At 37.7% G+C, this 22,095-nt stretch overlaps 3 protein-coding genes and 1 pseudogene across 4 annotated transcripts in view; 3 read left to right on the plus strand and 1 right to left on the minus strand.

Moving 5' to 3' along the window:
• Positions 1-697: 697 nt before the first annotated feature.
• LOC115562368 (ras-related protein Rab-5A-like) lies at positions 698-1,519 on the plus strand. The gene is made up of 4 exons (XM_089257022.1): positions 698-957; positions 1,013-1,133; positions 1,214-1,382; positions 1,440-1,519. The coding sequence occupies exons 1-4, from the start codon at positions 698-700 to the stop codon at positions 1,517-1,519; spliced, it is 630 nt and encodes a 209-aa protein (XP_089113148.1).
• Positions 1,520-2,011: 492 nt separating this feature from the next.
• LOC149091637 (ras-related protein Rab5 pseudogene) lies at positions 2,012-2,677 on the plus strand (annotated as a pseudogene).
• Positions 2,678-3,725: 1,048 nt separating this feature from the next.
• The window catches only part of eys (eyes shut), a 73,941-nt gene continuing 55,571 nt past the window's right edge, over positions 3,726-22,095 (minus strand). For both annotated transcript variants that reach the window (XM_030383744.2, XM_030383745.2), the window contains exons 6-14: positions 20,109-20,461; positions 14,807-15,079; positions 12,535-12,827; positions 11,797-12,457; positions 10,855-11,018; positions 10,003-10,734; positions 8,821-9,063; positions 5,296-5,790; positions 3,726-4,268 (exon numbers count right to left, since the gene is read on the minus strand). In XM_030383744.2, coding sequence (XP_030239604.1) covers positions 4,081-4,268; positions 5,296-5,790; positions 8,821-9,063; positions 10,003-10,734; positions 10,855-11,018; positions 11,797-12,457; positions 12,535-12,827; positions 14,807-15,079; positions 20,109-20,461 — 3,402 coding nt within the window. In that variant the 3' untranslated portion in view covers positions 3,726-4,080. The remainder of the gene's footprint in view (positions 4,269-5,295; positions 5,791-8,820; positions 9,064-10,002; positions 10,735-10,854; positions 11,019-11,796; positions 12,458-12,534; positions 12,828-14,806; positions 15,080-20,108; positions 20,462-22,095) is intronic.
• Positions 4,634-22,095, plus strand: part of LOC115562359 (MKRN2 opposite strand protein) — a 76,998-nt gene continuing 59,536 nt past the window's right edge. Inside the window, exon 1 of the mRNA XM_030383781.2 lies at positions 4,634-5,149. The gene's annotated coding sequence lies outside the window, so the exon portion shown is untranslated. The remainder of the gene's footprint in view (positions 5,150-22,095) is intronic.

A 22,095-nucleotide genomic window follows, 5' to 3' on the forward strand; every position in this document is an offset into this window, starting at 1 on the left:
TTATTTTTTTGTTTGTTCAACTTGCTGGTTCGGTTTATTTAGAAAATGGAATAGTCTTAATATTTTTTGTTATACAAAAAACAGATTTTTTTATTAAGGTGTTAATTGAACTTGTTCGGACAAGAATCTAAGAAAAAATATCTAGAGCAAAAGAGAAATACTATAATGTAGTTTAACAAGCGCTATGCAGCATAAAAGGAAACAAGTTTAATGAACTAAACAAAGTTTAGGACTTTTTGTGAGAAATATTAGGATTTAAGACCTATGAAAGCCTTACAATTAGATTGCAAAGGATATCATTTTTCGGAATGTTTAACCTATTCAAATGGGTTGAGATTCGAAAGTTTACGAAACTCTCCGAAACACCTTCCCCAAATCTTCTTAACTTATGAACAGCCAGAATATAATTTAGATTTGCAATGGAACTAGTGAATTGCAAAGAATGATATTTTTGAAAGAAACCCGGGTATAATGTAGTGAACGTGGATTCAGATCGCCAGCTGGAAATGAAGCTATAATATTTACTTATATATACGATTCATTCTATATTCTATATTGAGAAAAAGTCGAACTGACTCAGAATTAAAAATTAATCATATAAGCTAATTTTAAATCAAATAGAACGTACCTCTACGATAATATGAAATGGAGTATTTACTTCAGTCGCGTTTGAATGGTCCAGAGCAGAGCTCTCAAAATGCCAAAGGCTAAAGTACAGTTATGCTTGAAAGAGGGCGTGCCGGTAGCTAAACATAGAGAGACACTAGCCTGGCTGATCGAACGCTACAAATTGGTAATATTGGGCTCTGCAGAGGTTGGTAAATCTTCTCTGGTTTCGTATTTTATCAATGGAAAAGCTGTAAAGCCTCCGGAAAGAACACTAGTTGCATCGTTTTCTACTTTATATTTGGATAAAGATCTCAGATTTGATACCTGGGAAGTGGCGGGCGAGGAACGGTAGGTATTAGTTGTACAAATGTATGTGTATATATAAATGTTTATATTTGATCAGCTGGCACAGACTGGCGCATATGTATTATAGCGATGCTGAGGCCGCTCTGATTGTTTATAATGTTCAGGATCGGTATAGTTATATTTGCAGCAAAATGTGGATTGAGGAATTACGCGAAAAGGTTTGTAAGAAAATGCTTTGTATACAAAACCCTCTATACATATGTATGTATGTATATCCTATATGTAACGCCTGCTTCAGTTGGCCCCGACTGTTGTCATAGCCATAGCCGCTAATAAAATAGATTTGTGGGATAATTTGTGCGTGGATTCTACCGAGATGAGCAAATATGCTCGAGATAATGGCTATATATTCATGGAGACATCGGCTAAAACAGGTGCAAATATTCATGAGATTTTTTATGCTATGGGTAAGTTAAAGGATACAAAACTTCATATATGACATTAGTCTGATATTTGCTTTTCAGCTGATGAGCTAAAAGCGCGCAAATATAACAATCCCTCTAGATTTGAAAAGAATGCTTGCTGCAATTGTGGGATACAATAGAGTGATGTATACTGTGTATACAATATACTATAGATAGGAGAAGAAAGATTATAAAAATGCTCTTACAACATTGGACAAAAATATTAATATCTGATATGGATTACCTTATGGAACATAACAGATGTCAATAGATAAAATATATATATATATATATATAGCATTGATCATATTGGCTTTCTTATACATATTTTTAGAAGGTAAATGCAACTCGGTGTTTAATATTGATAAATGATAAAATCTATAAAAGCAGAATGATTCTATATATATGTACATATATGTACATTATATGCATAATTATAATGAAACCACAGAAAGAGAGCGATAGAGGTAGAAATAAAAAGAGCGGGACAGAGCGTGCTTAAGAATCATAATTTTCAAGTGAACTACCTTAATTTGCCAGTTTCAATAAGGGTATGAATCTCCTTTTTTCACGAAATATATTAGTTTTGCACATTAGGTCGTCAAGTGCAGATCGTGAGGAATCGGCTTTCACGAATGAGTTCTCAACAAATTGTCGAATACAAAGTGATCCTGCTCGGTAGTGTCGCTGTGGGTAAATCTTCGCTACTACAACGATGCTTATCCGATCAAGCGCCTAGAACATCACAGATGAAGTCCACAGTTGGTGTTGACATCAAAGTGAAAAGAATCATTCTGCGTAATCAGGTTGTGAAGCTAAAGATATGGGATACTTCGGGACAGAAACGGTATTTAAAGATATGTCTAAAGTATTTCAAAATTGATTTCGAAAACTGTCTATTTAGTTTTATGGATGTATTACACATGTATTACAAACTCTCTAGAGGAGCTATTATAGTTTATGATATTCAGAGTCGCGATAGTTTCGAAGAGGCAATGGATTGGGTGATCGAACTAAGAGAAAAGGTATGCTTTACGAATAGCAATGTGAGTGAGTGGATTAATCCAAGTATTGTATATAATGCATATTATTGAATATGAAAGCTCTCACCTCACTTGGTGATTGTTTTTGCCGGCAATAAGGCGGATATGGCAGAGAATCGCGTGATAAGCAGAAGTGAAGGACAGGAATTTGCAGCATTGTACAATTTGATATTTATGGAATCGTCGTCCGTGAGTGGCATGAATGCACACAATTGTTTCATCGAGTTGGGTAAGATCAGTTATTATAGTATATAAATATCGATATATAACTATGCCGGTATTTACAGCTACCGAAATTCATGCGCAAGCCGATGTAATGGCGAAAAAAGCTGAAGAAACGCCAAATATGGAGTCGAATTGCTGGAACTTTTTTTAAAGACATCATTTCAAAAATGGAATTATTTTGTCATCTGGCAGCGCTGGAAAGTTGGATGCATCAGCGTACAGTCGATCAAAAGCAGAATTAAGACAAGCATATTAACTCATTCTATTTTTTGTTTTTTATTTGTTCAAATTATAACTCGAAATAATTATTACATACTTAATGTAATTTGGGTTACATTGTTGTTGTTTTTTTCTTTTCCTTTTTGTTGTATAATAAAGTATTGTATATATGTATATATATATTTTTTTTTTCTTACTTTTATTTTATTTTTTTTGTCTGGTTTGCTTACTACTTGATTTCAGTTTTATAAGAATAATAATTTTGTTTCCATAATTTATACGTAGAGTCAAAGTTGCTGAATAGATTCTTGACGAAAACCATAAATCAGAGCGCGAGTTTTATAACTAACTTACTACAAGGCAACTAAATGGCTTCAATTTGAGTATTTGTTTTTTTTTTTTTTGTTGTTGTTGCTAAACAAAATATTAAATCTAACTAAATTTCAAAAATATTTAATAAAAGATCATAATGGCAGAAAGTTGTTGTTTTTCGTTTAGAGGGCAGCATAGAGAAGTTTTGATTAGAGAACACAATAAGGTATATAGAGATATAAATATATAACACATATTTTCATAACAAAACCGTTGGTTCAACAAAACAATATTACACATATATAGTATATTTTAATAAGAAATGTCTTTTAGTTAAGGAGCATGTCTTTACTTTCATTTATCATTTATCATTTTTGTTTTCTTGTTCTTTTACCATTATTCCACATTAAATATCACTTATGTACGTAAGAGAAGTATCTGGTATTTTTGCTAGATTTAGAACCTAAACTACAATTTGTATTCAAGTATTTTATTAGTGTTTTTTTTTTTCTCGATTTATTGATAAACCACATTCTTTTCATTTTCATTTTATTTTTTACTTGTCTAAACTTTTTGTTAATTTTTTTCTCCTTTTTTTGTCAGTTATTTCTATAAAATTTACAAAATTATGTTTCTTTTCGTTTGCCTCGACTGTATATGTTTTAAAATTGTTTTTGTTTTTAAAGGAGGCTTTTGCAAATATAAACTCCCTTAACACTTAAGCTTAACATCTAAATTTTTGCAATTTTTCCTTTCTTGTGTTCAGTTTTACTTGAAATTTCGTCCACAATTATTTAATTGTAATTCACAATAATATACGAATGTTTGGTTATACAATTTGTTCTCTTATCCATATTAATTTCTTTTTCATTTCATTTCAATTTTTTGATTTATCTGTCGATTTATACTACGATCGGCTCATCACCGTGCAAATCACATGAGCCAATATTCTCGCCTTGATATGCTGAGAAGTCGCTTATAATGGCTGTTGGCTCTGCACCGAATTGTATATCCTGTAGACAGCCTTTGAATGGTTCGTAAAAGCGTCCTTGTGTCCGTTTGCTAACCGATTCCTGATTGGGAAATCCACCTGTTAAATAGCCCAAAAATCAAATAGCCGTTAAAGATGGTATGTGAACAAAATTGTGTGCTGCCAACTCTTTACAAAGGCTGTTATCAGCTGTAGGTTAACAGTACTATGTTAAATAACAGCGCTTAGCTGCATGCTTAAAAAATTAAAAGCTGCATGGCTAATGAAAATTTCAATAGGAATATTATTATTCTTTTTGAAATTTTCATTATTTACTTGCGTAAATAATAAATAGTAATAATAATAATCCATTATACTATATGAGTTTTATTAAATCATATAAATTGTTTCTGTGGGTCAATTCGCTTGCATTTAAATATAACAGCGTTCTCTCCGATTTTTTAAGCTCGTGTTAATAGATCATCTGTGCAGAATCACGATATTTTTTAATCGATATGCGATTGCTCAATGTTTTGAGCCGTTGCACATCTCTATTAACTGAGGCTTAGTAATTGTTGAAAGCCCTGTAGACGCGGTTGTGTATTGTGTTTTTGTGAGTGTGTCTCACAATATTGTTTGTTGCTAGGTGAAGTGATCCAACATTCGGTGTGAATGCTTGCCATGTAAACTTTGAAAGTGTACACGGCTTGCAACGTAGATGTCAGAATCCCAAACAGAAAACGTAACAAGTATTAAATTAGCTTTGGATAAGACGTTCTCTGCGTTCGTGCCGTGTTGAAAGTTCGCAGCTATCTTGCTCACTCTTGTGCACCGTTGATTCGTGACGCGTATTTCTACTACTGTATTGCACATCTGCGCCGGCGCTAGAGTTCCATGCGAGTTAACACTTGTGGCTGAGAGGCGCGCGTCGCGAATGCATTTGATGAATTCAAAGACGGGCAATAAACAATCAGCAGTATTTATGAATTACAAAACATAGGGTAAGTCTGTGCAACTATTAAATTTTAATTGCTTAGAAAGAAGCAGAGGTTGGAATTGTGCTATTGGTGAAATACGTTACCCCCGTGACGCCACAAGCTTAAAAGAGCCTTTTCGAATTAGCATGAAAAGTGTGACCAGCACTTACCCAAATAGAAAATATCCTCATAGCTAATCGTTGGCTCCTTGCCGCCTCGTCGCTGCAACGACGTCGTTGTTGGTGTTGGTGCTAGCCTTCTATTGAGCTCGGGCAATCGCTCTGTGAATATCACGGATCCATCCAGCTGCAGCTCGAGTCGTGTGCGATCCAGAAGCACGCTCGTACCATGCCAGGCGCCATCGGCAATAAAGCCGCTCGCTGCCGCCTGCACGGTATCATTGATGCTGCCCAGCAAATTGCTCGCCAGCTTCAGGTGGCCGTTCTCCAAGCCGAGGCCCAAGAATTTCTGCTGATTGTGTTCGCTCCAGAGCAATAGGCCATCGGGTTCGATGGTCGAGAAGTTCAGCGATATTTGTACGGCTTCGCGCGGTGGACGTGCATAGAGCGAAGGGCCGCGGCGTTTGTCTTTCATTGGTATGCGAGGGGGTGGCAAGATCAGGTAACTGTTGCCGCGGAAGCTCGGTGTTGTTGGTTTGCTCAGTGCTGCGAAGGAGAGACAGAGAAGGGGAGAGACAGAGAGACGAGCAAGTTAGTTAAAATGCATAAAACATATTGCATGTACACATGCTACAGGTGTACGTGTACGTGTGTGAGTGTGTGTGTGTGCTACAAATGCATAATGAAATTACAGCATCGGCAACAGCATCACAGATATGCAATTTACTTCATCATTAACAATAGACCAATGTTGATCAATATATAAGTAGAGTTGAGTATATTGAATTTGTTGTCGATTTTGTAACGTTTAGACGGTGCTTATTGGTCAATAGATGAAATATGAATTAATTAATTAATTTATTTTAGTCCATTATATAAATGAATTAAATAAGAAATAAATTATAATAATAAAAAAAAAAAAAAAATAAATAAATAATAAATGGAACCTATAATATAATAAATATTTAAAAAAAAATTAAAGTAATAAATAAAAAAAAAATTATACAATAATTTCATATTATAATCGTTTATCAATAATGTAATTAAGATATTCCTATATCATTCAATGTTATTTAAAAAACAATTTGCAATTTCGAAATTTGTTGGGGTATGCATTAGTCAAATCTGAATTCATAAGAGAATATAACCTCAATCGGCATATAAATATTGCAAGACTATGTATAAGTAAATCTCTAAATCACTATATTCACACTTTTTGATTTCTACATAGGGTATTTGTATTTCGACTACCCATATAGATCTCGGTTCTCTCTACTTATTATGTCTGGCTCATTATGCCATTTGGCCGTTGTTGTTTCGTCTGTCTGCAAGTCCCTGATCTCGTTTGGCGCTTCTTTTGGCAGCGCTCTATCTTATCGGTTCGACAAGATCTACGTGTTCTTCTTCCTCTGCTTCGTCTATTGCCATCGCTGTGGCTTCCACTTTTTGGATTCTGATTATGAATTTGCGTTTTGTTGTCTTTCCCATTTTGTTGCCACTCAACTTGATTGCACTTGTTGCTTCGTGTTTTCACCAGCTTGCTTATGGCTTATTGTTATTAGTGGCATGTTAATTCACTTTGCTAATAAGTGAAAGGCTGCCAGCCAGCCAGCCAGCCAGCCAGCTAGCTAGCCAGCTAGCATACTGATTGTATACCAAACAGTCAATTGAATAACTCAGCCTGGCCACAAAACAAATTGGGATAAAACTCTGTTTTATGCTCAACATTTTGAGGCTTCCTGCGTAAATAGTTTGTTTGGGGTTTTATTTCTTATTTTTCTTTATTTCATTTTCACTTGATGAGTTTTAAATAAAAAATTGTTTGAGGTATTTTTTATTGAAAACGCAACAAATTTTCAGTAATTGATATTAGGATCAGGTAATTTTAATAAGGTAATTTTGGTCTCTGGTAATAATAGTATGAAAGTTGCTTAGATGAAGCATTTATTTATTTTGAATAATTAATATTAGTTTGTAATTTTATATATTTTTTTTTATATATATTTTTGTATTCTTTATTCATTTTAAACACTCTTTTGTCTACTATAAATTCGTACAAAAACTAAAGCAACACAATAGCGCTAATAAATGATTTAAATTTATGCAAATGCAGAAAAAAGTTTGTTTCAAAAAAAATTTTATTTTTTATTTTTCATATGAACCTTGTTAGCTATTATATTTCAAGTTTCTTATCAGTCTATCTGCATCTATATACAAATGGATTTTCGTTTTTTTCTATGGATCCTTAATTGCTTAATTGGCCTAGACAGTTCTTAAATATTTAAAATTTTTTTTCTGGCATGAAATTAGAAGAGTATATTAAATTAGTATAATGTCCACTTAGTATTGAGCCTAGAATTTATGTAGTTTACTTCGGCTCCTTAATGCAAAGGATATACCCGACTGGGTCTAACTTGTTTTAAATTATAGTATAAGAGGTAAATAAATTTGCTGCCTTCCAATTCTATTAGTAGTTTACATATAATATATCTGATCTATTGTTTCTCACATTCATATTTTTACTATTTTTTTTATTTGCCTAACCCACCAGGGTTCTGTTCTATTTATTAACTACAATATATATTTTTATTCGCGGAATTTCCTTCTCTTCATTATTAAAGCATGTTCCCAGACATGCAAATTACGCTTTTCTATTTTATTGTTGTATATATATAAATATATATGTACATATATTTTTTTTTATATATTGTAGATCACTAATTTTAGCGTTATTTTTGTGTCTTTTTTGTTTTATTTATATATATATATATATATATTTTTTTTTTTTTTTGCGATATCAACTTCCTGACCCCGCTGCGCATCGAACCGTAAGATTCGTGGTGCTGTTAATGGTTTTGTTTTCATGTCTCCCCCTTGTTGTAGATCTCTAATTATAATAATAATATTGTTGTGTTAGATTGTATTTCGTTGTTGTTGTTGCTGCTTTTTTTTTTGGTTTTTTGGTTTTGTCATTTGCTTTTAGCATTCGAAATTGAAAACTTGTTTCGGCATTTGAACCGAGAACATCAGATAAAAGCAATTTCTAAATACAAAAAAAAAAAAGGTAAATAAAACAAAATCAGTTTTCTGACATTTTAAGATCTTTGCTCGTTGTAGCTTCTGTATATTGCTGTAAGCTCAACTTTTACTTTGCTGACACATTGAACTTCAACTTGGCTCTGGAGATTTATGAAACTCGTTTTGAAGATTTTCAAGTGAAATGATTTATGCCTTTCATTGCTGCCCAGTTACTACTACTGTTGTTGTTGTTACTGTTGCTTCTACTCTTTTTATTGTTGCTACGGACATTAAGCACTAACTAAACATCTGGCGCTTGACTAATTCGATGACGAATTGCCTGGCCCCCCAACCTGTTCTATCCCAGTTGCAGTCAGGAAATGGCAGCTCGACACACGAGTTGGCAATTATGAACAGTGAAGAGAAAAAAACCCAGAGTTTTGCGCAGCGCATCCAAAAACTTTCAATTAGAGCCCCCCGCTGAGGTCATTGACCTGGCTAAGGCATGTCCCGCTCGCCCGTTTGCCCGTTTTATCGTTCCCCCTTTTAGCTACTTACCAATCTCGCAGTAGAAGCCGCCCCAGCCATTGGGACAGGAGCAGCGGCCACTGCGCAAGCAGCGTCCATTGTTTTTACAGGGTATTAGCTTGCACGTTTCCGAGTATTCACAACGATCGCCCTTGGCATAATCCGGACAGATGCAATGCGGCTGCAGCTTCTCATCCAGCCAGCAGTGGCCGCCCGATTCGCAGGAATCGCCGCCGCAGGCGGTGCCATCGCAGTCGCGAATGTTACGCGATTCTATAAAGAAATAAGTGCATGAAATTTTATTATTATATAATTAAATTATATATGTATATAATGATGCTCTGCATCCAATGAAAATGAGAAAAAGAAGGTATCATATTTTATTTATTTTAATTTACATGTAACTGTCTGTAGGGGGCATGGTTAATCAAATTTTCAATCAATCAGTTTCTATATTTTAGATCAGAGTGAAGAGCTCAATCCATCTGTCTCTCTGTCCGTTCGTCTGTTCGTAGCGTGGCACATCGAACTATCTATGTGTTATACTATCTTGGATTTATTATTTATTTATTATTTCATCAATTCTTCAGTGGCGTGGAAAATTGAAAATTACGCTGTATCTCCCACAGTTTTGCATCTATAGCTGCATAATTAATGCAATTATATTTTAATTTACTCAAGACCTAATATTATACTTCATATTTCATTTATAAATATAAAACTATGAATTTATACAGTAAATTAAAAATACTTTTGGTGGCGTAGCAAATGGACATAAAAAATATCTCTTAAGTTTTTGAGCTATTTTGCTATTTTTTGATTAAAAATAATGTATATAAATTGCTATTCAAAAATATACAATTTATATTTATTAAAATTCAAGCTCTCTTATATATCGATTTATTTGCAAAAAATGCCAAAATTCCAATTGGAATTTGAATTCCATTTTCCTTTACTCTCAGTTTGCATAACTTTCCCCGAGACTCATTCGACTTGCATGCGCCCATTATTTATGGTTATTAATTTAATTGATATATATACAATATACATATACGCAAAGTATATTTATACTTTTCATTAATGGGAAATGTTGTATGCTGCGTGCTGAGACTGAGACTGGGAATGGGAATGGGAATGGGTCTGGGTCTGGAACTGCGTCTGGGGGGAGGCCATCAATTATTTGCTGTCATATTTTGTGCATTTGTGACTTACCCACAATATTCGTTTCGTTGAGAACAATGCGAGTGCCGCTGACGACGAGGCCGCGGACACAGCCACGGAAGGGTATGGGGAAGCCGGAGATGGCATTGTACGGCAGCTTGGAGAGATCCTTGAGGCCGCCAATGTAGAGCAGGGCATCCGGCTCGACCAGCACCTCGGCGGACGGAGCCAGTGCCGAGGAGGCGCTGCCCTCCACCCACAGGGTTAGCCAGCGACCGCGCTGGGCCATTTTGATCTTGTGCCACTCGCCGATGGCCAGCATCCGCACACTCCGCACCACAGTCACGTGGTTGCTGGGCCCCGAAATGCGGAATTCGACAACGCCACCTTGCAGCGACAGCGAAACGAATCCAATCTTCTTATCCTGATTGTTGTTCAGCGTGCCAAAGTAGAGGAGCAGACCGCGCTCGGAGAGCGGGCGTAATTGGAATTCGATGAAAAAGAACTGCACACGATGATGCTCCTCGAACGTCTTGGAGCCCATCAGCGGCACCGGGGAGAAGCTGCGCTGCTTCTCCACCTCGTTGAGCAGCTTCATCACAAAGTGTGTGCTCGGCGTCGAGATGGGCTTGGGCGGCAGCAGCTTTTTGGTAAAGTTCCGATAGCTGACCATTTGGGAGCGCTTGGCGCCCAGCTTATCCCCGCCATCATAGAGATAGGGCCAACGCACGGCCAGATACGAACGGCGACCGGTCAGTGAGACATCGCTAAGTGAACGTATTTCTACAACGAGAATAATAAGATATTATGTACAGAATATTACATTATTGAATATACACACATATACACACATACATATGTATATTAATATTAAATCGTAAAAGTTATGCCATTTTCGCTCACCTTCCTCACAATTCTTGCCCGTGCGTCCCACTGGACAGTCGCATTCGTAGCCATTCACCAGCGGCACACAAGTTGCCTCCTCGTAGCATTTGTTATTGAACGAGTCGCAGGGATTTGTGGCCTGGGCACAGAGCGGTCCATACCAGCCCTCCTGGCAGATGCAACTGTGGCGAAATGAAAAAGAAAAAAAATCATTAGATTTTATACGAGACTCGTTAAGTTTTAGTGGACTTTACGAACAGCCGTTGCTCGACAGCTGCTACCAATTTTTTTTAGACATCAATTGGCGAACTATTTCTGGCCCATAGGCAACTAGAACATGGTCGGACTATTGTGGAACCTTTAGCTAATTTATGTTATAAAACAATCACTTATTTTGCATTAAAAAAATAAATTGATATTATAAGCCTTAAAAAATTTTCTTTGGGTATTATTATATTATCAAAGGCCTGCAAAAAAGGGTTTCTGGAACTTCGAAATCCTTCGATCAATATCATTCGATTGGGTTTGGATAATTTGATTTCAAACGGTTTTGATTTTACATAAATAATAGTTTTGCTTAGTCTTATCATTCTTACTGAAGAAAATGCTATCAAGATTCAATACCCAATCCTAAATACTCTTATATGTAGAATCTTATCAAAGTGAATATAAAAAAAAATACCTCAGTATTATATACCTTATATTTCATTAAGGTCATACTTCAATTTTCTTTATAGTGACAATTAAGTACATATAGCTTGATCCCATTGAAAATAGGAAATTTGGGTATAATTTTTCATTTTCTTTAATGCGAATTCCGATCATGCCAAGACAAATTTTAAGACTGAAAGACAAATGTTGAATGCTCTACATCCTCAGTAATAAAAGTATATAAAATGCTCATCCTACCCCAAAAAAAAGAGAAGCTACATCTATTTATCCACTTTATGAATGACTTACGTAAAGGTGGCGCCATGCTGTAGGCAGGCTCCGTCGTGCTGGCAGGCGTGCCTGTGGCACTCACGCGTGCCGCATTGTCCGACACCACGTCCGCGGACACCGCGTGTCTCCTGCAACGGCACCGTCACCTGGCCGGCCTTCAGCTGGACGTCGTAGATGCAGCCCTGGAAGCCCGAGTGCAGCGGCAAATCGTGAGGCAGCGTATTGAAGTTGGCAATCTCATGGCCGCCCAGATAGAGTATGGGCAGGACGTCCATGCGGCTGACGCTGCCGGGCGAGCGGCCTGTTATATTGAACTTGCCATCCACCGAGAGCCAGGCCTGACGACCGATGCGACCCACTTTGATCTCGTAGGGCACACGCGGTGCATCCAGCCGAAAATCGATGGGCTTCTGTGTGAAGATGCGTCGCGGTCCAGCGCCCAGATTCCAGGTTAGCATTATGTAGCCCTGTATGAAGCTGACGGCCAGATGATCGCTCTTCTCGTCATGATAGCCGGACTGGCCCAGAAAGGCGAGCAGTGAGATCTGCGACATGGTCTGTGGCAGGATCTTAAAGCTCAGCTCCAGCGAATACTCCAGGGGCACGGGCACCGTGTAGGCCACAAACGAGGAGAGCCCATTGACGCTGCCCGAGAAGGAGGGCAATGCCACCTCGAGATCTGTCAAGGAACAAATAGAGAAAGAAAATGGAGTAAAGTAAATGAATTCAAAGGGGAATATGTTAAATGACACTCACTGTGCTCGCAGTAATGTCCGTGCTTGCCCAGCGGACAGAGGCAGAGGTAGCCGCTGCCCGGAAATTGGACACAGGTGCCACCATATTGACAGGGATTGTCCTCGCACACGGATATCTCACAGGTGGGGCCCATGTAGCCGGTGGGGCATTTGCATTTCCATTTCTCAGCCTTGTCACCGTTCTCGTCCAGCTCGTTCGATTCAATCTTGATGCAGGCGGCGCCATTGCGGCACGGACTCGACAGGCAGGCCAATGAGCCGCATTCCGTAATGCCAAAGCCATCCAGGGCGTCGCTGGGACAAGGTGGGGCGAGAGATGGGTTAAAAGGCTGGTTAGTGTCATCTCGAATTTCATTACGCCGCTGCTAATTCGCATGTCAATTGTTCGAGTCCCGGCCTACAACTGTCATGCCCCGTTCCCTACAATCCGCCCTCCGTTCTCCTCCCTCGTACCCCTTGAAGTGGCGCCCACTGTTGTCAGCGTGGCGCCCCGTCAACCATTTGTCTTGTTGTCCGCCCTGACCGGCTGTTGGTGAGCGCGTTTTAATGCGCTGACAAATGGCTTTCGCATTTCTCGACTCGTTCTCCGTCTTCTACGACTATCTATACACAATCCGTCGTTTGCAAAGTGCTAAAATTGGTTTAATTCGTAATGTCCCTTTAACGTTGACATTTTGTCTTCCTTCTATTTGCTGGATTACACTGTCAAAGGGTTAACGCAGCCAATGCTTATCGATAATAATAATAATACTGAGAGCGAACAGCAAATTGAGTTTATAGCAATGCTAATGGAAATATGTATATATATACACATAGTTTGGGCATATAGATATTATGGGCTATCGATTGTTGCTATTAAGGATTTATCTGTTATCTTTGCTTCTATTTGAATAAAATGTTGTTTTCTTCTCGTTTCGATTATATGGAGGGATATATTATTGGCTAGCGTTATTACTCTTTTAACATGACTTTTCATGTTATTTAGCTTTGCATTTAATTATACTGTCATAAATAACCTTTTCGATATTATAAAGATAGATGTCATATTGAGGTTCTCTTATTAATTATCTGCCCAATTTACTTAAGTAGTTTCGCAGCTACCAATCCTGTGTTTTATGAGGTGAACTTGTCATATGTTTTTTATCGAATGCTACTTATCGATTGCTTTTTATCGACTTTTTTTATAAAATCCTTTATTTGGAATACTGTTTATCAACTGTGGTTTATCGAATTAGGTTGATCTAATACTGTTCATATCATATCATTATTTTCGAATTGTGTATATCGATTTCTGTTTATCGACTAATGTTTGTCAAATTATGTTTTTAGATTACTGTAGCTCGACTGCTGTCTTACGAATGTGCCTTATCGAATACTGTCTATTAACTGGTACTTATCAATGTTCGTTTATCGACTGTTGCTTATCGAATGCTGCTTAGCGAAGGGTATGTTCCAAATGTGTTATTGATTATTATGTATGCAAGTTTATTTACTAATTTTCTTATGAGACTTTTTATAATATTTAAAGTTGCATTCAAATGATATATGTATATGGGTAATTGAATATTTAAGCGTTTATCGTTTATCGAATTCTATATTTTATCAAAAGTTTTTCATCGTATTTATATACTTTCTTACCATCAAATACTAAACTAAAATCAAATTGATTATAATAAGAGCTTTAAATATCAACTTCGTCTATCGATAATGCACTACCAATTGGTTGTCTATCGAGTGCTATTGTTTCAGACTGCTGTAATCTTATTTATGAGGATAAAGATTCAACTTTAATTGCCTGACTTTGCTTTCTTTGAATGGAATTTGTCGACTTAGCCTCCTGACTGGTTTTTGTTCTGCCCGGGTTTCATTTTTCCCAATTATTTACGCTAATGATTGACGTATATTTTTCCTGCTTGATAAGGCTCCGCCGTAAACTTCAATGGCAGAAATGTTTGTTAGCTTATTTCTTTTGATGTGCCCACGTTAAGCAACTGTTTGCAGTCTCTCATCGACTTGGCTTAGGGCCCATTTAATCCTGCGGATGATTCTACTGCATATTCCCGCAGAGCTTGTTTACTGTGCTACCTGCAAGCTGGTGGCATGTGGCATGCTCTGGCCGCCGGCTGAGATGCGCGTATGTGGCATAAACATTTAAGAGGCGCCCTCATAACTTTGCTTGACTTGCCTCGCTCATTATTTGCGCCCCCCAATTGGCCAAATGGCCAACTCGCCAACGGCTGTGTGTGCACTCCGGTCTATTAGGGATGACTTACCCAAAGATTTCGCGAGCCTGTCCATTGATGCGCAGTGTATGTAGGCAGCCGGTGAAGCCGGTGCCGCTTTGAGCTGGCGGCAGTTCGATAATGAGGCCAATTGGCGCCTGGGGTGCGCCGCCCAAATGCAGCCAAGTGTTCAATATGACCTCGGGCGTGTGCAGTCGCGGCGGCAACAGTTTCAGCCATGTCGGCTGATCCCCGGACATGGCCAACGTGTCGTTGACGAGCAGCGAGGCATTGCAGTGCGTGTAATTGCGGCTGAAGTCCAATCTGAAAGCAGACAGAAGCGTTTTTGGTTGAGCAGTAGCAGCGATAAAAGTTTCACCGCCCACAGCGAGCCCAGCCCCATGTCCCATGTCCTATGGCTCTGGGCTCTCCCATCCCCGTCGCCGCTCTGACCCTTCGGTTCGCTTTTAGCTGTCCTATAGTGCACATATAAAATATTTAATATGCCGCACACTGCGGGCAACTTTTTCGTTGCGTAGGGTATTCAGCAACAACAACAACAACAACAGCAAATATATTTATATGTATAAAATAAAATGAGAAAAGAAAAAGTTATTTTCAGCATGCCGAAGCGTGCAAATATTTATGACGCCCGCACAAAGATGCCTCATAAAACCCCCTCACCACCTACCCAGCCCCAATGGACAACATTTTTTCTCTCAACTGACCTTTTATGGCACCCGGAACACCCCCCTTAAACACAGCCCCATAACCATGGCACCGTGGCTGCCAAATAGTTTTAAATAAACCGAAAGAAAAATCTATAAACTTAATATAATTACAATGCTTAATGCTATTATTTAACTCTATTAAATTATAGTAATTAATTATCACCATCCTTTTTCTTAATTTTCATGCAATTTTCATACAGTTTGTGTCACTGTGCAACCCGTTGCTGCCAATAGGCTGTATTGTCAATCGACTGTCAAATTTTTGGCGCGCCTTTTCAGGAATAAAGGCTACGGCTCGGCATCACTTTTTTTTTTTTTTTTTGACCCTACCCCATTGAGAGGTTCCTTTGCCCCTTTGTTGTTGTTGTGGAATTTTGTTTTTATTGTTTTGTAACGGTAAATGTCACCTGGCGTTATTTGAATGCTTTCTGCTCAACGCTCTTTGGCCAGAAAATGTTTCTGATTTTTTTTTGTTTGTTGTTTGTCAGGCATTTTTGTTGTTGTTTGCTTTTGCTTCATTTTATATTCGATCTGGGATTCATATCTCAGTGCGTTCATTACGTTTGAATGTTGACATTAAATGCGAGAAGGGAGACATCAATGGGACACCAAAATTTTATTGATACAATTTTTTTTTATTTATATTTTGGCTCAATTTGTACTTATTGAGGGGGGAGAGGGAGACAGAGTTGAAAAATATATTAAAATATGAGAAGATTGCATGCAGTTTTTACTACAAATTGAAATTGCTGGAAATGTTATGGAAAATATTTAACGATTCTTGAATTAAAAGGAAACTTTTATTGCACGATATTATTTATAAAATTATGGAATAAAAACTATACACATTTTTTAAAGACAGCATTTTAATATATTTTAGTTTATATACTTTTTTGATGCAAAAAAAATAATGAACCACAAAAAAAGCTAAATAAATAAAAGTATTGTAAATACATTTTTTTAATTTACTTTTTTTTCCTTTTTATAGTAAGTAAAAAAATTTCATAATAAAAGTATCAAATAATAAATACAAATATTCATAAATAAATAAATAAAATATAAAAATCACGAAAATTTAATACAAAAATAAATATTATAATGTTAATAATGAAAAATGTACAACTAAAAATAAATATAAAATAAATATAAAAACACTAAATTTAATAAAAATAGAAAAGTAAATGATTGATCAAAATACAAACCTGAATGATTGAGTGACCCTTTTTATTCAATTCAAACATCTATTTATATGTCCTTAAAATATTTCAATCAATAAGCTAATCAGCTTATTTTAAATTATTTTGTTAGCATTCAAGCACCGAGAAATATAACGTCCCGAATCAATAAACATAAAAACCCTTCAAAAAACATTATCAAACATTTAAAGCCGTTAACAGCTGCTGCTGCCCTTGTTAAGCGTATAATTTGCTAATGCTTCTTTATAAGCGAAAATTTCACGGCAATTCAATTTTCAAGCACATGAAATTGGCTTTTAGCCGCAGTCAATGGCAGAAAATAATGAATCAACTCGACTCAAGGACAACAATTTTAGAGATTTTCATACAAATATAATATAATTCGAGCAATTAGCTGCGATTGATTAAGCAGCAAAAAGTTCATTTGATTTTTGTTTTTATTTTTTCCTACTCTAATTTAAGTTGGCGGCAAAGTTGCGGCCTTTAATGCTTAATGCACTTAATTTTGCTGTGGAGTCGGAAGTGCGGAACGGCCTAAGCCCTAGCCGAGATTAAGCGAAAGCTTCATAATTGTGCGGTAATTGTTATTGCTTTCTAATTACACGGACTTCTTGTGAAATCCTTAAGTAAAATGTCAATTGTGTGGAGCATTAGGCTCATTAGGCGCGACTCGGCTCAATGAAAATTTTGCTAAGGCCCAGAGTGAGAGAAAAGTTCAAGCAGCACTTTCGCCGCAGGACAATCATAACTGTGTGTGTGTGTGTCACGAACTAGTTCATTGGAAGGTCTATGTTCATTGCCATTGTCGCGTCGACTGGGAGACGCTAAATCGCCTCTGGGCGAATGAGCTGGGAGCAACAGCAGGAGCAGGAGTAGGAGTCGGAGCTAGAACAGCAGTTGGAGGCGTTGTAGTCGAGGCATGAACATGAAGTGTCCTGGTGGCATGGCCATTAAGCACGCAAGTCAAATAAAAATAGGCAACAAACATAAATTTGTTGCTCGTAAATCCAGTGGCGGACCCAGTTCTCTACCACATGAGTGTGCCCCGAGCTGGGACCAAGTGCTAAAAAGTAAATTTGTGGTCGATTCGATAGTCATAAAAACAAGAAAGAGATATCCAATGCCCATTACTATAGCCCTCTCGCTCTAAGCAGTAAATTATTTATATAGGCCAGTCCAGTCTGCTCTGTGTGTGTGTGTGTGTGTGTGTTGATTTTTTTTATAGACTTCAGCAAAAGGAGTATATTAGTTTTTATTTATGTCGGATTTATGGAGTGGAAGAGCCGTATGAATTATATTTGAATCGGATTGAGCTCGAGCTCTTCCATAAAAACTCGCTCTAATCTCCACTGTAAATGCTGAGCGTGTATTGCGCAGTCAGCTACTCCTGATCCCATTCATCTTATTTGCTTTCTCTTTCACTTTCTCACGTCCGACTGCAGCCAGCCGAGCGACCTATTTGCCTGATATATTTATTCCTTAATGTGCTGTTTATGCCACTCGTCGTTGCGGCGTTGTGGGAATTCGTTCGTTGTTGCTTGTTGATTTTGTAAAATGATTACTTGGTCATTTTCCATATGGCTGACCCCATCGAACTCCGTCGAGCCCCTACTCCTCTTCTCCTAAGTAATTGCACTCGACTGAATTGTAAATTTGCGAATTGCCAGTTAAATGTAAATGATCACATGTTGTGAGAGCACTCGAATTGAATTCCATGCATATAAATTTCCGTTCGGTTTCTGCGGCCAGCATAAGTAGCAGTACAACAATAAATTGGCTAAAAGGGCTCACAGTTAAGCAATTGCTGCAATATTATGCGGTTTTGGTTGAATGCGAAATTATTTAAGTAATTTTTTGCACTCGGTACTTTGAATTATTATTGAAATCAAATGTGTTGAAGGGCTTTCAAATTTAAATATGTTTAAATGGGGAGCATATCTATATATAAAATTATATTTTATATTATATATGCAGTTGAATCCTGATAATTCGAAATGGCAAGGGGATCAATTTTTGCTTTTCGATTTACAGAGAAATTCAAAGCATTGAAAATTATTGAGAACAAATTTCTTTCAAGGGGATACAATTTTTTTTTCGATTAATTGCGATTTTTGATTTATCGGGGTACAAATTATCGAGACTCTACTGTACTTAATTGAGGCTCTGACTGTGTACATAGCGTAGTGATACATCATGCACAATTTTGCTGATCTTGATAGTAAAATAGAAATATTTTAATATCGTATTATTAATCTTTAGGGAAACTATTGAATGAAATTTTTTACTATAGAATCTGATTAGCCATATATTCGAATACTTGATATTCATACGAACAGTTGGCCCGCTCAATAGGCAGATAGATAGATACATATGGAAACTAATATACTCTCTCCCACATTTTGGTTATTTTTTCTGTCTTTAGCTAGCTAGTTGCACATGGAAACTAATATACTCTCTCTCACAATTTGGCAAACATTTTTGCCCTTTGCTAATTTTATCTTTGAAGAGATTTCTGTGCAATCTATTAGCCCACATGAAATGCTCTTTTTATGGATCTCATTGCGCTAAATGGGCTTGTGCTTAACATATTTGCAGCATATGTGCAGCTTATTTCTAGTTTAGCCGCCGCATAATTTATCTGAAGAGGTTTTTGGGGGGCCGAGGCCATTGCCGGCCGGGCTGGGCCAGCTGCTGTCTAACTTCTTTGGCATTGTCCCTGTTATCGCAATTGTCCTTTGCGCCATTACATTTCGCATTTGAGAGTGGTGCGCAGAGTTTCGGGAACTGTTAGTTAAACGATTAATTACGCAAGAGCTACGCTTTACTTTCCCTTTGGCGCTCAAGTTACGCAGCTCCCCAGTCTCTGTGTCTCTGGGGTTCGCTGCAGCCATTCAACTTCCGCTTCCGTTTGGCGAGCGAGCGCAGAAAATGCGGCAAATTAAATTTGAGCCAAAAACCAACTACGCCAACTAATTACGCATGAATGCGAAGCCAAGGATCGGCGGCGCGGAGCAGGAGCTGGGGCTGGGATATTGCCAAAAAAAAAATACAAAAAAAAAAGAGGCGAAGCGCGGCAATAGCGCAATTTATTCTACACTTGAAGCATTATAATTTGTGGTGGCCAAACGGCATGGAAATCGACATAAGGCAACTTTAATGGCCTGCGCTCCATGGCGGCATCCTGCTGCCGTTTCCTGCAGCATTGACAGTGACCCACATGCTGAACCCCGGCAGCAGTTGCCCCTGGGCACTCGACACTCGACACTCGTGTCAGGCGCAATTTAAAAAGTTAATTAACGTGCCGACCTCCCTTCTATCAAAGTTGCCAGCCCGCCAGCCTGCCTGACCCGTGATCCATTGGTGGGGCTGGGGCCCAGTTCTCTGTGAACCACATAATTGCATTCCGTGGCCGGGCATTTCACTTACTCAGCTCGAATGGTAATTTCGTGGCCCGTGTTCACGGGCGTTTCCAGTTCGCTCAGCAGCATCGTTTGCAATCCGCACGAGAACTGGAACTGCATGAGGCCCTTTTGCAGGAATAGGGCCATATAGTGGCCGCCCTTGGTGCCCTGTGCGGCGGCCAGCATGATCAGTCCATTGGTGGCCCGTGTGCGCACCTTCAGCTGTATGTGCATGGGCAGCACTGCGTCCAGGGCCTCGTGCTGCGGTATGTCCTTGTAGATGCGATGCGACACATACGAGTCGCCGGAGAAGGCGGCATTCCGTATGACAATTGGCTGCTCACACAGCGGCCCCTGGCGGTCAAAGCGGCAAACGCACTGAAATAGATGGTGAAAAAGAGAGAGGGAGACGAAATGAGAAATTAGATTTAAATGGTTTTTAATAATTGTTGATAGTTGTAGTAGGGGCATTTACAAATATTTTTGTTTCCTAAACAGCTGCAAATATGAAATTTGTATTTTATGCAAAACTGAAAAGTTTTTCATTTTTTTTGCAAATAAAATAATTCTAAAAAATTAAATAATAAAAAAAAAATAAAATAATGAATACAAAAAATAAAATAAAAAATTTGTAAAGTAAAATAAAATAAAAAATTTGTAAAGTATATTCCAGTAAAAATATTTTAGTTTGTGGCTTAGCATATTGAAGTATTTCAAAAAATCTGTTGTGATTCATGAATATTTCTCAGAAGCTTTAATTAAATATATACATATATATATGAATTTGTTATTATTTAAGATTTTTATATTTGATTATTGAAATATAGGAGAAAGCTAAGAGTCTAGTCTAATCTTTCAAGAAAAAATTTATGAATTCAGAAAGCGATGTATATTTTTTTTGTCAGTATATATAAGGCATAATTTAGATAATGTTTTGTGGTTTAACATAACTAACTACTACATAAAAGTAACAAAATGATTGCTGCCATTATTTAATAAAAATAAAATAGTATCGATTTCTATTTCTATAATAATCCCCATTAAATCATAAATGATATTATTATTATATCGCTTCCCTTTCACAGCTCAAAACTTAAAACTATCAATTTAAGTGCAGAGCCTTAAGAATGAGCCAAGTTGTGAACTTTTCAAAATTGTTATAAAACTGTGTGTAAGAGGCACACGAGAACATGGGGTAATACTTGGAAGCACATACACCAAATGAGAAGAGAGAACAGAATGAAGCATTTTTCATATTCTGCGAAACATATGACCAAGTTCCATTAGGTGCTTGGCCTGGTGGCAACCGTCGCTCATGTTTCATTGAAGGTCCTTATGGCTGTTGCCAGTTAATAGTTTGCCCTTTCACCCGGCTCGCAGACTTCAGTTGCTTTGCACTTCATTTGTTCAATTTGAAGGGGTTGGCTCTGGTGCCTCTCCCATGCCCATTCTCTGCATTTCTCTCTCTCTCTCTCTCTGCCTTTTTTTCTCTCAGTCTGGGCTGTTAAAGTAGAAGTTACATGGAAAGTTTTGGGTGCTATTGCTGGCTCGTTGTTGCAGTTCAGTTGCATTTTAAGTGTCCCTTTGGTGGGGCATAAATTATTAAAACCAGGACAATGACGCAGCAGGACAATACTTCGGCTGCAGCTAGCCAGGCCGCGAGAGAGCGAACGAGCGAGCGAGCGAGCCAAAAAGTTAATTCATATTGCTTTTCAATTTATTGGCATTTTTGTTGCCGTTGGCCCGGCTACGGCTTATTGAAACTGGAGTCGTGTAGGACTCGTATAGGACTCTAAACTTTGTTTGCCGCACTTTCGAGATATAAATTAAAATTACTGCAATTTGCTGTGGCCTCGCTGCTTGAAATATCTTCCTATTTTTTTGTGGCATTTTTACAACAATTCTGAGTCATTTTCTTGAACAAATTATTGTTTATTTTCTATTGTCTATATGTCTATATGTCTATATGTCTATATGTCTATATGTCTATATGTCTATATGTCTATATGTCT

The sequence above is a fragment of the Drosophila navojoa genome, chromosome 3 (assembly GCF_054131105.1).
Source record: "Drosophila navojoa isolate 15081-1374.11 chromosome 3, UAZ_NAV_1.0, whole genome shotgun sequence".
NCBI classification, from domain to species: Eukaryota; Metazoa; Arthropoda; class Insecta; order Diptera; family Drosophilidae; genus Drosophila; species Drosophila navojoa.